The sequence below is a fragment of the Sceloporus undulatus genome, chromosome 2 (genome assembly GCF_019175285.1).
Source record: "Sceloporus undulatus isolate JIND9_A2432 ecotype Alabama chromosome 2, SceUnd_v1.1, whole genome shotgun sequence".
Lineage (NCBI taxonomy): Eukaryota > Metazoa > Chordata > Lepidosauria > Squamata > Phrynosomatidae > Sceloporus > Sceloporus undulatus.
The window spans coordinates 322,360,554-322,376,002 of record NC_056523.1 but is presented as its reverse complement, the minus strand read 5'-3'; the positions used below and the strand labels follow the sequence as shown (position 1 = coordinate 322,376,002).

Genomic DNA, 15,449 nt, shown 5'->3' with positions numbered 1-15,449 from the left:
ATTAACATTGAAATGCAAAAGTAAAAAAAATTACAGAGGGAAGGGTGCTAAACACCCCAAACATGACAATCAGCAACTTCAATATGAAGGCCATTTCACTACATTGGTAGTGGACTGAAATGGGAAAGGTAAAACCTCCCCTCCCTGAACTGCACAATCCTAATCTTTATTAACCCCCCCCCCACTGCTATTTCAAAGAGAAAAAAGACATGTTAAATGCAACCATGTGTTCAGTGAAATATATATATTTGTCCTTGTTCTGACTCATTCAGAAGACATCACTCATTTGGCTGCTTCAGTAAGGGAGTACTCAGGCAGCATATAGCTGCCTGAGGAAATACCTATGTTTGCAGCTATTTCTTTTGGACTCCAGCTCCCAGAATCCCCAGGCTAGCATCACCAGTGGCCTTGTTAAGTTGGAATTTGGGGAGTTGTAGGAGCCAGCATGGTGGCGTGGTTTTATAACTCTGGAGACCAGGGTTCGAAATCTGGCTCAACCATGTAAACCCACTAGATGATCTTGGGCAAGTCACACTTTCTCAGCTTCAGCAGATGGCAATGGCCATCACTCTCTGAAGAAACGTGCTGAGAAAAAACCTATTATAGGGTTGCCTTAGAGTCCCCATAAAACAGAAATTACTTTGAAGGCACCCAACAATAACAACAAAATTAAAAAATCTAGCAGATTAAATCCAGTTGTTAGTCTGAACTAGACATTTATATATGTGGGGTTTACATAAGCGTTAACTCACCAGATCTCTGTTGATTCAATGGGCCTGCTATAATTGGGACCAACAATGTGCCCAAACTCTGCCTTCAACTATATCCAACAGTGGAAGGAAAGCTCCTTAGAGTAAGAATAAGCATGTTTTGGGCAGACAAGAGTACATTTCCATCTGTGAAATGGTCACAGCCAAGGTGAAGAAGGAGTGAGGCAGACTGAATCAAGAACCTTGCTCTCTGCCTTCCCTCACATATAGAATCTCAGTGTGTCACTGTGATAACTGGTGGTGAATCTGATTTGGAATCCAGCTTTTAAAGTTCAACTTTTTTGAACTTTAGTCCAAATTTTAAAGGAACCAACCAAAGTGATCAACCTCATCCCCCCAAAGTGGGCTCATCACCATGGGACCTCCTTGAATAACCAGACCAGAACTTGGACTGGATTCAGCATCCCACCAACATGCCTCCAGCCACCACTGTTGGTACGGTAGTGCTGTTGGAGTACAGTGTCAATGCTTGTGCTATGGAGTTAGGAGTAAGGAGGGGGTGCCTTCCTCATAGCTGCATTGATTATCTCTATGGCCATTTGGTCAGTGTAAATGGGAAGAGGTTGTTTCCTATCTCCTCCCACTCTACTAACGGTTAAGAGTTTTAGAACTCTTTATTCTGAGTGCACTCTCCTTCCCACCGTTGTCTAAGATGGATGCAGGCTGTTCCTCAGGGTGTTTTTCTTCTTATCCCCAGGCATGAGGATCAGCTCTAGGGATCCTTGCACTAAGTATAGTTTTCTTTTACTGATTTACTGAGTATATATCTGAGCTTCTGGTAAATAAACGGGACACATAGGTAAGGTAAAAATAAGATTTACTTTATGATTATGAAGTATTAATCTAGCGTCTAGGAAAGTTAATAATCAGTAAAAGAAAACTATACTTAGTGCAAGGATCCCTAGAGCTGATCCTCATGCGTGCAGATAAGAGGAAAAACACCCTCTGAGGAACAGCTACTGCTGCTGTGCTTAATATATGAATATCAGATTTTACCCACTACCAAAATTTTATATAATGTCCAAAAGGAGCCCTGGTGGTGCAGTGGTTAAATACAGGTACTGCAGCCACAAGGTTGTGAGTTCGATCTCAGGGCTCCAAAGTTGATTCAGGCTTCCATCCTTTCGTAAAATGTGTACCCAGCTTGTTGGGGGCAATTGGCTTACAAATTGTAAGCCTCTTAGAGAGTGCTTAAGTTCACTATGAAGCAGTATAGAAATGTACATGCTATTGTTTTCCAACAAGTTCATCTTTAGCTTTTAGGACTGTGCACGCATCAGCCTGGCACCAAGGAAGAGGAATATGGCCTTCCTCTGCCTAGTTGCATCCCTAACCAGCCTTCTGCCTCTTTTCTTTTCCCTTTCTCTTTTTCAGGCGCTCCTTTTCAAAGGTCTCAGCATCCTCATGCTACCTCCTGCCGGCACTTCCATTTGGGCCCCCAGCCTCAGATTTCTGCAGACTTTCCCCTGCCTCACGCTGTCCAGCCTCACATGGCAACCACTCACCAGCACAGTGGCCCGCTGCACCCATCCTTACCGCCTCTGCCTGCCCTGCCATTCCAGGATGTGACGGGACCCTCTTTCCTACCTCAGGCCCTTCACCAGCAATACCTCCTCCAGCAACAGCTCCTTGAAGCCCAACACCGCAGACTCATGCCTCATCCCAGGTGAGTCTTCAGTGGAGTGGCCAGTCCCAGGTCCTGAGATTTCTGGACCAAAATCTGAGGACTGGCCTTAATGGTGATGCCATTAAGTATTATCTACAGCAGGGATATGAACTGTGTATTCCTCCAGATGTAGGATTGCACTTCTCAGCGTTCCTCACTGCTGGCTTTGCTGGCTAGGGCTGCTCAGAGTTGCAGTCGAACAACATCTGGAGGACTGCATGATTCTCAAATCAAGTTTGGTGAGACAAATATTCTGAACTATTTGTTCAGGTGGCTTCCTGCACTCCTGGAGATTTCAGTCTACCACTTCATCCCATGTCACCCTAAGTCAACAGTCTGTCTGAAATGGGGTTATTATTAGTGTGGCCTTTGTGCAGAATTCTGAATTGTGTAGGTGCAGAACATGAGCTTTTCCAGAGCTTATTGAAGTTACTTTTCTGGTATGACAGCTCTGAGAATCCCCAAGCTACATGTGTATTGGCCATGCTAGGTGGTAGATTCTGAGAGCTGTAGTCCAAAAATCTCACTTGCCCAAACTCTGGCCTTTACTCCTCTTTCTCCCTCAACCTTGCAGGCGGACTCAGGAGCGTATGTCTGTCCAACCTCATCGGTTACATCCAAGCTTCGAATTTGGCCATCAACTCCAGACTCCTCAACCTGTGGGACCCCAGCCCAGATACTTAGCTGAAGGAACAGACTGGTAAGATATTTCTTACTTCAAAATACTGGGAATGAAACATTAACATGACATATCTGCCTGAGGTGTGGTCCTTCCTATTCTACCATGAATCTTCTGAGTATAGAAAGGCTCCTATTCTGTTCATCATCAGCATTTTCCCCAATTATCCTTTCCTCCTTTTCCTTTCTAAACCAGTCTAACCTTTCAGTACCAGCATTTTCAGTGCCATTTGATATGTCCCCACTTGCATATCTGTCAACATTTCACAGCTGAAAACCAAAACAAGCAATGCAGGAGAGGTTGCAGCAGTGTGATCTTGCCTGAGTCTACTGGGAAGGGCAAGATTCCACCACTTTTCTCCATCCTGTTGAGTTGAGTGCAACCTACTTCATTCAATCTATGAATTCCAAATTTCGACACATTTCACATCTTTACCCCTAGTGGGACCCTACTTTCACTAGTTCATTCAGGGGGAAAGTAATACCATAATGACCAGACTGGTGCCACCATTTTAATTTCTCATAATACCAATTTGTCCAGAAATTCTGGGAGATTTAAATACTGGCTCCATGCCACAAGCCGTCTTGGATGAAGCCGATTTTCTTGATCCATTTCAAATGGGCTTCAGGACCGGGTATGGGGTGGAGACTGCCATGGTCGCTTTAACTGATGACCTTTGTCTAGCCATCGACAGAGGGAGCTTGACCCTGTTGGTGTTGCTGGACCTCTCAGCGGCATTTGATACAGTAGATCATGATATCCTTCTGGAACGCCTGAGAGAGTTAGGAATTGGAGGCACTGCTTTGCAGTGGTTCCGCTTCTTCCTCTCGGGCAGGTTCCAGAGGGTGATGCTCGGGGACAGTTGCTCTTCAAAAATAGAGCTTAATTGTGGTGTCCCTCAAGGCACCATCGTGTCCCCGATGCTATTTAACATCTATATGAAGCCGCTGGGAGAAATCATCCGTGGATATGGGGCTGGGTGTTATCAATATGCTGATGACACCCAAATATATTTCTCCATGTCCCGGTCATCAGCGACAACGACAGATGGTATCTCTCCCCTCAACCAGTGTCTTCAGGCAGTAATGGATTGGATGAGGGAAAACAAGCTCAAGTTGAATCCAGACAAAACGGAGGTACTTACGGTAGGGGCCCCCAAACCAGGGATTGGGCTGCAACCTCCAGTCCTACAGGGGCTCATGCTCTCCTCGAAGGACTGTGTTCGCAGTCTGGGGGTGCTTCTTGATCCATCGCTTCAGATGAGGAATCAGGTGAACGCGACGGTCTGGAGCACCTGCTATCAGCTTCGACTGATACGCCAGCTGCGCCCTTTCCTGGAACAGGGTGACCTCAAAACTGTAGTACATGCGCTGGTAACCTCAAGACTTGATTTTTGCAATGCGCTCTACATGGGGCTACCCTTGTGCCTAGTCCAGAAACTCCAGTTAGTACAGAATATGGCAGCCAGGTTGGTCACAGGAACAGCAAGGAGTGACCATATAACACCAATACTGAAGTCACTCCACTGGCTGCCAATTAGTTTCCGGGCACAGTACAAGGTGTTGGTTATCACCTTTAAAGCCCTACATGGCTTGGGCCCAACCTATCTGAGGGATCGCCTGCTTCCATATAATCCGCCCCGTACAGTCAGGTCCTCTGGGAGGAATTTATGACAGCCCTTAAAGACCAGGTTGACGGCGACCTCCCAGAGGACCTTCTCTGCAGCCGCTCCCAATTTATAAAATGGCCTGCCGGACGAGATCCATCAAATTACCAATCTAGAGAGCTTTAAAAAAGCCATTAAGACGGATCTCTTCCGGCAGGCCTTCCCGGAATAAAATGCTCGGCCACAAATAAGACTTCCCATCCAGCGAACTCTGCCTATGATGATTTTTATTTAGCTCTTAGTTTTTAATCTTACATTGTTTAATCTTGTTTTAAGGGGGCTATTATGTATATATGGATGTATTTTAACCTGTTGTACGCCGCTTTGATTGCCTGGCAAAAAGTGGGATAGAAATAAAAATTTTATTATTATTATTATTACATATCACAAGGGAACCTAGTCAAGTATCTGCAATGACACTAGGGACCTTGTGAATTTTTGAGCATTCTATACACCGGGAGCCTAGAAAGTAAGTCTTTATATAGCCAGAATTTGGAAAAGTTACTTTAAAAAACTTTTGCAAGCACCTCAATTTCTAACACCACAGCGCATAGACAATGAAATCTTTCTGTAGTTTTTAAGATTAACAGCTCTTGGAATTCTCCAGCCAGCATGGTCAGCAGTGATTGTGTTGTCTATGGGATTCTGGGATTTGTCTAAAAGACTGGCTTTTTCAGTATGTAATCAGAGATAAAGTGTAAAAATGTTGGATAAATTAAAATGTCTCAAAGGACATTTTCTTTGTTCTTGACGTCATGGCAAAAATAACTCCTCCCTTGCCCCACAAGCAAATTCTAAAGGAGAAATGCTAGAAGTTAAGGTTTGAGGCTGATGAACTTGTTCAGATTGGAATCCCCAAGAGTCTTCCACAAAAAGGTGGACTGGATCTGTCTGCTTATGAGAGTAGTCAAGGGTACCCACCAGGCCAAATTAGATAGGACACTGGCAGTCATATTTATTGTTCATGTGTCTGCCCTTTTTCTGATACAAAACATGGTGCTTTAGCATTGGCGTTATTCACCCTGTCCTCTCCTGTATAAACTTTCTGCTGAAGATGCAGACTACTATTTATACATGGAACAGGCTCAAGGATGAATGACATGGCTGGATTTAACATCCAGTCCTTTTATAGTCTTATCACTGGGGCAGGAGGAGCTTCTATAACATGTGTTGAGGAAGCTTTTGCTCTTTGGATTTCAACTCACATAAGCCATAGCCATCATGATCAATAGTCAAGGGCTGTAGGACTTGTAGGGCAATGTGTTTGGAGGACCAGAGGTTCCTCATCTCTATTATGTAACCACCTTAAGGACAGATAGGACATCTTCTGACTTATGTACTTCTTGGATCTTTCAGGTTCTGTCCTACTCTGTTCTAACCAGGTTCATGTGGATAGAGGTTGTCATCAGAAGAAATATTCATATAGCTGTTACATACCAATCTCTGAGGCTTAGGACAAATGGATAAAAAAATATTATTTTAGTATAAACACGGTACCCATCTCCTTGGACCCAGAACTCTACACACACTCTCTTGCCTGACCATCATGGCCTACTCAAGTGACTCAAAAGCTATAAACATTAAAAGCACAAAGTACAAGGAATACAATCTGGTGGTGGCGGCAGTTCTACACAGAATCTTGGCATCTGTGTAGCTGGCATCCTGTTCTGTATTTATAGAATGGTAAACCAGGGTTCTGATCATGCAACTTTTGAGATTCGTTTTCACAGTATTAAAGGGTGAACATGACCACAAAAGCCTACCTCTTAAGCCAGGCAGTGTCCCAACTGAAGGATTTCCAAGGCACTAGAGATCTTCCAATTGCAGGATGCACTGAGACACGCAACTGCATTAGGAACCAGGGTATTTCCTCAGCTGGCTGTTCCCAGTGTGCCCCACGACCAGAAGAGTGTTGCAGTCATTATTTCCCAGCACTCTTGATATGTGTTGACTCAGAAACCCATCACTTGAGACACTGGCTTAAGAGATAGGTTTTAGGGAGAAGGTTGAAGGAGCTGTGGCAATGGAGCTCTGACACCGTAGCTCCTGGTGCAAGATCCAAGCCTATAGATAACAGCAGCTGATCATAACAAAATGAACAACAATATGATAAACAAGAATCAAGTTATTTGAAAATGATGGTGTATCTAACTGTCATATTGTGTGGTTTTCGTTTATCCTTCCAGGGATCTCAGTGTCGATGCTGGCCTGACTCCCAACCAGTTCCAGGTCAGGCCAGTTCCACAGCATTATCAGCATTACTTAGCTACGCAAAGGATGCATCACTTTCTACGAAACACATCATCAACGCAGATGGTAAGCAAAGGGATGGTGGTGGTTCTAAGGGACTGTTTGATGTTGGGACTGGACAAACAGTGAATCATGGATCAGTGGTAAAGCACATGATTTATATACCTCAAGAAGGCCTCACGTTCTTACCCAGCAAAATCGTCATGGGGTTGTCCTGTCAGAGAAATCCAGGAGAATCACTGCCAGTCATAGTAGACAGTAGACTTTATCACATGGAGGGAAATCGGGGGGTGGGGGTGGGAGGTTCAAACAGACATTAGCCCGTGAAAATTTTGCGATTGTCGTGAAGATTTTTACACACATTGCAATTAAAGAGGACTTATCCTGGCAACAAACAGGTAATAACCAAAAACAAATCATTTATGGTGAAATCCCCTTAATGATTTGTTGCTGGTTATTACCTGTTTATTGCCAAGATAAGCCTTCTTTAATCATGATGTCACATACATGTTCAATGCGATCACATGATTTTCATGGGCTAATGTTCATTTAAACCCCCACTTTTCCCTGCTTTCCCTCATGTGATAAAGTCCAGTGGCAGGCTGCATGGGCAATTTCCTTTGTCTCATTCTGAAACTGGACTGATAGGATGAGAAATGCTACTGGAACTCTAACTTCCTAGCTCAGAAATGCAAAAGTGAGTCACTCTCTGCTTAGTATGAGATAGGCATTGCAACCCTGAAAGTTCTTTTTTGGCTTAAATTGTAATCTGAGATGGAAAATAAACCTCTCTCCTATCTAATTTCAAATCTCCTTCTTTCACCTCATCTTCCCGAACTGGTGAAATGGTAGAGAAAGGGAGAGGAGACTTGGAATGTTCCTATGAAAAACATGGAAAAACTTTTTCTGCAAATAATAATAATAATAATAATAATTTATTTATTTATACCCCGCTCTTCAGCCAAGGCTTTCAGAGCGGCTTACAATTTGTTAATTAGACATTTCCCTGCCCTCAGGCTTACACTCTAAAGAGACAAGACACAAGAGGAGAAGCGAATGACAGTAAGGAAGGGGAAAAGTCCGGTGGATCTGCTCTCTCTTGGAGGCCTATTAGAGCTGGCTTGCCTTGCTCTCCTTCAAGACGGTGGATAGAACGGGGTTGGGGTAGTTGGAAAAAAAGTAACTTTTCTGAACTTTGTACCTGCGATTGAGAACTATGCAAGACGAGGGTGGGAAATTTAAGCTGAGATCCTACATCATGTTCAATAGTGTACATCCACACTGACCTAGTGGAGATGTGGTCGCTGTACACCCTTCTTCTGCTAAATATTCACACTGAGCAACTGACTGCATATCTGTAAATGTACTAACAATTTCTGCAAGTCCAATTAACCAAGTAGCACACTGAAGGCACAGATGAGTACTTACGCACCGTCCCAAATTGTGCAGCTTGATGTGCAACAATTACACTTGTGGAACTCCACTTACAACCGTGAAGTGAACACAGCTATTAAGCTATGGTCACCAAAGTATAATTGCATGCGTAAGGCACCTTACATGTGCATAAAGCACCAAGAATGCAAGTGTTACTTTCCCCAGGAGTACTAATCCACTTTCCCAAGGGAAGCAGATCACATATAAAAAATTAGCATTTTAGAAGGAGAGTTAAGCTAGAAGCTTCTGCCTGAAATGTTAGTTTTCTGTGTGGAGGTGTTTTTGTTTTGGTTTGTTTTAACATGGGGGAGAATTCAGTCAAATAATTCCTCCATCTGCCATTTGAAGTGGTACAGTCCAGGAACGATTTTAACACACAATCTGCTATTTGTGTAGACCAGGCCTGAGTCACTGTCTGAGAGAAGACAGTCAAAATATAGGCGTCTATCAACCCTGTCACCTGCTTTCTTGTTAAGAGCTGCTGGCACTGTGGGAGGCATTCTGTCTGAATGGATAATCTGACAGATTTCACATGAAAAAGGAATGTTTGCTACAGCTGATAGATTTCTTTCCCATGCATGCTTGAAGAAACATCCATCACTGCCTACAAGTTTGCACCCCAATATCTATGTCAAAAGAATTTTTGCTGTCTCGAATAATGCAGTAATTGAGTTTATTAATCATTTTTTCAAAGGGCAATAATAATAATCTTGACAGGGAAAAGAGAAGAAATCGAACTCTAAAATATTGTTTCTTCACATTATCTCACAGGTTGTTCATGAAATTAGAAACTACCCATATCCTCAGCTTCAGCTGCTTGCTCTTCAGGGACTGAATCCAAACAGACACACTTCTGCTGTGAGGGAAAGTTATGAAGTAAGTTTTACAGGAAAAGAGATTCCACCTCAACATTAGGAGGAATTTCCTGACAGTAAGGGCTGTTCGACAGTGGAACACACTTCCTCGGAGTGTAGTGGAGTCTCCCTCCTTGGAGGTCTTCAAACAGAGCCTGGATGGCCATCTGTCGACGATGCTTTGATCTGGATTTCCTGCATGGCAGGGGGTTGGACTGGATGGCCCTTGCGGTCTCTTCCAACTCTATGATTCTATGATTCTATGATTCTATGATTTACCAGTTCTAATGAGTCGTCTCATCGGTCTCACTGATCCCTTTGTCACTATTGGTTAATTAAAGCATTATGTGTGTTTAGCATTTTATTATTTTTTGGGGGGGATTAGTACAAATTAATGATCACAATCTGTTGTTGTTGTGCTTGCAGACAGGAACTTTCTAGGCAATTTACAGTATGCCAGCCTAGCTGGAAGTTGTGAGAACATAACTATGCTTGACATCCTGTAAGCAAGACTTTAGACGTCGTAAATATTGCAATTCACATTTGTGGTTGTAACACCATTGCTATGACCACAAATACCCCCAAAATTCACTCTAGAAGCCAAGCAGCACCACACAGAGTTCTGAGGCACCGGAGAGTAGGATGCTACTCTCCAACCCTCTCTTGCCAGTGAAGCATGGTGCAAAAAGAAGTTGTGACGGGAACACATGCCATCATTCAGTGCTCCACTATTCAACACCTCAGATTCCGTTCCGTTTGTGTGAGGTTGTTTTTTTGGAGGGGTGTCAAAGCAGAAGGTGTAGCTAAGACCTCTACAATGTTTAATGTCAAGTTTGACCTTGCAGGATCTCAGCCAATATTTTCAGATATTGCACAAAGCAATATCCACCTGCGCCTTGTACAGTGTTCTCCTCCCCAGGTGCACAGTGGCAGGGAGATGGCACCCAGACTAGTGGTGTTGCTGAGATTGGTGTCACACTGGGGGGGGGGGACTGCCTTGCCTTGCCCCCCTCAGCTGTCTGCCTGCCTAATCATACACCTGCCCTCCCCTGGAAAGGCCTTCAGAATCTGGCTGCTTGGCTGGACCCTGAAGGTTCCCCCTCCCCCAGCAGCCATTGCTGCTGAGGGGAGAGGTGCTGAGGCCTCTGGAGGGCCCATCTACGGTCTGGTGAGGCTAAAGGGCAAGCAGGAAAGGGGGGCAATGCCCTTCCTCACTTGCTAGTAGCTGCAGTAGTCTGTCACCCAGTGCCTTCTGCACTCCCCTAGTGACACCTCTGACTCAGACTCCAACCCAAAGAATTACAAGTGCCACAGAGTGCTCCCTGGCTGCCATTTCACAGTTGGAGGAAAGGGCCAAGCATCTCCCTCCCAGCTCTCTGACATACACACATTGGTGTAGTTTGATGTTCCAGTAGTCCCATAGGATCTCAGCCTTAAAGTCTTGTTTGTTTGTTTAATTATATTCTGCTTTTCTCACAAAATGAAACCCAAGGAAGCTTAAAGTGTGGCGGTAAAAACAAAATGCAACTAAAACCATATATAATGCCAACTTAAACCATTAAATCAGCAATCCTAATAAAATTAATTTTGAAACATTTTACAAGTTAAAAACATCATAAAAATGAAAGTCTAACACCTCTGCCCAGCCTGTTAAAAGTTGGAGGTCTGTCTAAATGGAAAAATATTGTTGGGTGATGAAAAGACAGTAGAACTTCTCTTAGAAGGGCATTCCATAGTTGGGGAGCAGTCCAATACAGAAAAAAACAAACAAACTAGTAGGTGTACTATAAATCACTAAGTCACACTGTAAATAAATACAACAATACTATAATATTTTTCTAAATGAGTATTTTTTTACTGGATTTTTTACTTGTAAGCTAAAGATGACCTAAAATATGGAAGCATAGAATAGAACTGGGGTAGGCAACCTTTTTGAGCCGGGGGCCGGGTTAGTGTCCCCCAGACAACGGGGGGGGGGGGGGAGCCCAAAAATAAATAATTAAATAATTAAATAATATAGGACAACATTTTAAAAAAACATTAAAATGGAGGACATGTGAAAAAATTTGATGATTTTTAAAAAATGTTAATATAAATATCTGTTTCTTAGGCATGATCAAAATGGAGGACATTTGGGCATTATTCCTAGACAGATGGCAGAAATGGACTTCCCTTTCTGGCCACCACCACCCCCATTCCAAACAGCACATTTGGGCATTGAACATGGCTTTACTTAAGATGGCCTCTTGCATATTTCAGAGGCTTATTGCATAACCAAACTCTTTGGGTTTCACACTGAACATGGGTTCACATGGCTATGCATATTGAACATGTCAAGGTGATTTCACAGTTCTTGCACCAAGTGTACTTCTCAGGAGTGTATACTTGGTCAAGGGACTGTGGTATTTCTTCACTGCGCATGAGTTTGTAAAAATCACAGCAATTTACATTGTCCGTGCTTCTGAAGTTGGCTCATATCAGTATCACCATTAAAGAACCAAAAACACACAGAAAAGGCACTTTGGAAAGTCACACTCTATGGGCTTCAGAGTGGTGGCGCTAGGGCCAACAAACACTTGTGGAACTCCACTACAACCGTGAAGGGAACACAGCTATTAAGCATGGTCACCAAAGTATAATTGCATGCGAAGGCACCTACATGTGCATAAAGCACCAAGAATGCAATGTTACTTTCCCCAGGAGTACTAACCACTTCCCAAGGGAAGCAGACACATATAAAAAATTAGCATTTAGAAGGAGAGTTAAGCTAGAAGCTTCTGCCTGAAATGTTAGTTTTCTGTGTGGAGGTGTTTTTGTTTGCTTTGTTTTTAACATGGGGGAGAATTCAGTCAAATAATTCCTCCATCTGCCATTGAAGTGGTACAGTCCAGGAACGATTTTAACACACAACTGCATTTTGTGTAGACCAGGCCTGAGTCACTGTCTGAGAGAAGACAGTCAAAATATAGGCGTCTATCAACCCGTCACCGCTTTCTTGTTAAGAGCTGCTGGCACTGTGGGAGGCATCTGTCTGAATGGATAATCTGACAGATTCACATGAAAAAGGAATGTTTGCTACAGCTGATAGATTTCTTTCCCATGCATGCTTGAAGAAACATCCATCACTGCCTACAAGTTGCACCCCAATATCTATGTCAAAAGAATTTTTGCTGTCCGAATAATGCAGTAATTGAGTTTATTAATCATTTTTTCAAAGGGCAATAATAATAATCTGACAGGGAAAAGAGAAGAAACGAACTCTAAAATATGTTTCTTCACATTATCTCACAGGTGTTCATGAAATTAGAAACTACCCATATCCTCAGCTTCAGCTGCTGCTCTTCAGGGACTGAATCCAAACAGAACACACTTCTGCTGTGAGGGAAAGTTATGAAGTAAGTTTTACAGGAAAAGAGATTCCACCTCAAAATTAGGAGGATTTCCTGACAGTAAGGGCTGTTCGACAGTGGAACACACTTCCTCGGAGTGTAGTGGAGTCTCCCTCCTTGGAGGTCTTCAAACAGAGCCGGATGGCCATCTGTCGACGATGCTTGATCTGGATTTCCGGCAGGGCAGGGGGTTGGACTGGATGGCCCTTGGGTCTCTTCCAACTCTATGATTCTATGATCTATGATTCTATGATTACCAGTTCTAATGAGTCGTCTCATCGGTCTCACTGATCCCTTTGTCACATTGGTTAATTAAAGCTTATGTGTGTTTAGCATTTTATTATTTTTTGGGGGGATTAGTACAAATTAATGACACAATCTGTTGTGTTGTGCTTGCAGACAGGAACTTTCTAGGCAATTTACAGTATGCCAGCCTAGCTGGAAGTTGTGAGAAAATAACTATGCTTGACATCTGTAAGCAAGACTTAGACGCGTAAATATTGCAATTCACATTTGTGTTGTAACCCATGTGCTATACCACAAAATGACCCGACACTCTAGAAGCCAAGCAGCACCAACACAGAGTTCTGAGGCACCGGAGAGTAGGATGCTACTCTCCAACCCTCTCTTGCCAGTGAAGCATGGTGCAAAAAGAAGTTGTGACGGGAACACATGCCATATTCAGTGCTCCACTATTCAACACCTCAGATTCCGTTCCGTTTGGTGTGGTTGTTTTTTTGGAGGGGTGTCAAAGCAGAAGGTGTAGCTAAGACCTCTACAAATGTTTAATGTCAAGTTTGACCTTGCAGGATCTCAGCCAATATTTTCAGATATTGCACAAAGCAATATCCACCTGCGCCTTGTACAGTGTTCTCCTCCCCAGTGCACAGTGGCAGGGAGATGGCACCCAGACTAGTGGTGTTGCTGGGATTGGTGTCACACTGGGGGGGGGGACGGCCTTGCCTTGCCCCCCTCAGCGTCTGCCTGCCTAATCATACACCTGCCCTCCCCTGGAAAGGCCTTCAGAATCTGGCGGCTTGGCTGGACCCTGAAGGTTCCCCCTCCCCCAGCAGCCATGTGCTGCTGAGGGGAGAGGTGGCTGAGGCCTCTGGAGGGCCCATCTACGGTCTGGTGAGGCTAAAGGGCAAGCAGGAAAGGGGGGGCAATGCCCTTCCTCACTTGCTAGTAGCTGCAGTAGTCTGTCACCCGTGCCTTCTGCACTCCCCTAGTGACACCTCTGACCCAGACTCCAACCCAAGAATTACAAGTGCCACAGAGTGCCCCTGGCTGCCATTCACGTTGGAGGAAAGGGCCAAGCATCTCCCTCCCAGCTCTCTGACATAACACATTGGTGTAGTTTGATGTTCCAGTAGTCCCATAGGATCTCAGCCTTAAAGTCTTGTTTGTTTGTTTAATTATATTCTGCTTTTCTCACAAAAGAAACCCAAGGAAGTTTAAAGTGTGGCGGTAAAAACAAAATGCAACTAAAACCATATATAATGCCAACTTAAACCATTAAATCAGCAATCCTAAAAAATTAATTTTGAAACATTTTACAAGTTAAAAACATCATAAAAAGAAAGTCTAACACCTCTGCCCAGCCTGTTAAAAGGGGGAGGTCTGTCTAAATGGAAAAATATTGTTGGGTGATGAAAAGACAGTAGAACTTCTCTAGAAGGGCATTCCATAGTTGGGGAGCAGTCCAATACAAAAAAACAAACAACTAATACTAAATCACAAGTCACACGTAAAAAATACAAACAATACTATAAATTTTTCTAAATGAGTATTTTTTTACTGGATTTTTTACTTGTAAGCTAAAGATGACCTAAAATATGGAAGCATAAATAGAACTGGGGTAGGCAACCTTTTGAGCCGGGGGCCGGGTTAGTGTCCCCCAGACAACGGGGGGGGGGGGGCCCAAAAATAAATAATTAAATAATAATAATATAGGACAACATGTTTAAAAAAAACTTAAATGGAGGACATGTGAAAAAATTGATGATTTTAAAAATGTTAATATAAATATTGTTTCTTAGGCGATCAAAATGGAGGACATTTGGGCATTATCCTAGACAGATGGCAGAAAGGACTTCCCTTTCTGGCCACCACCACCCCCATTCCAAACAGCACATTTGGGCATTGAACATGGCTTTACTTAAGATGGCCTCTTGCATATTTCAGAGGCTTATTGCATAACCAAACTCTTTGGGTTTCACCTGAACATGGGTCACATGGCTATGCATATTGAACATGTCAAGGTGATTCAACAGTTCTGCAACCAAGTGTACTTCTCAGGAGTGTTACTTGGTCAAGGGACTGTGGTATTTCTTCACTGCGCATGAGTTTGTAAAAAATCACAGCAATTACATTGTCCGGGCTTCTGAAGTTGGCTCATATCAGTATCACCATTAAAGAACCAAAAACACACAGAAAAGGCACTTTGGAAAGTCACACTCTATGGCCTTCAGGAACAGTGTGTGCATGCCTCCAAGCTGACTCATATCATCATCATCATCATCATCATCATCATCAGCATCATCATCATCATCACATCATCATCACACTATCAATGCAAAACAAGGGAGACTTGTTAGCATTAAAAGCACCAAAACACACTTTGGAAAGTGACACTCTCTCGGCATCAGAAACAGTGCCTGCATGCCTCTCAAGCTGACTATATCAATCATCATCATCATCATCATCATCATCATCATCATCATCATCATCATCACCACCAC

At 43.4% G+C, this 15,449-nt stretch overlaps 1 protein-coding gene across 1 annotated transcript in view; it reads left to right on the top strand.

Annotated features, from left to right (window-relative positions):
- Positions 1–1,183: 1,183 nt before the first annotated feature.
- Positions 1,184–15,449, top strand: part of RNF165 (ring finger protein 165) — a 28,541-nt gene continuing 14,275 nt past the window's right edge. Inside the window, exons 1-5 of the mRNA XM_042447863.1 lie at positions 1,184–1,205; positions 2,034–2,436; positions 3,011–3,136; positions 6,968–7,097; positions 9,237–9,341. Coding sequence (XP_042303797.1) covers positions 1,184–1,205; positions 2,034–2,436; positions 3,011–3,136; positions 6,968–7,097; positions 9,237–9,341 — 786 coding nt within the window. The remainder of the gene's footprint in view (positions 1,206–2,033; positions 2,437–3,010; positions 3,137–6,967; positions 7,098–9,236; positions 9,342–15,449) is intronic.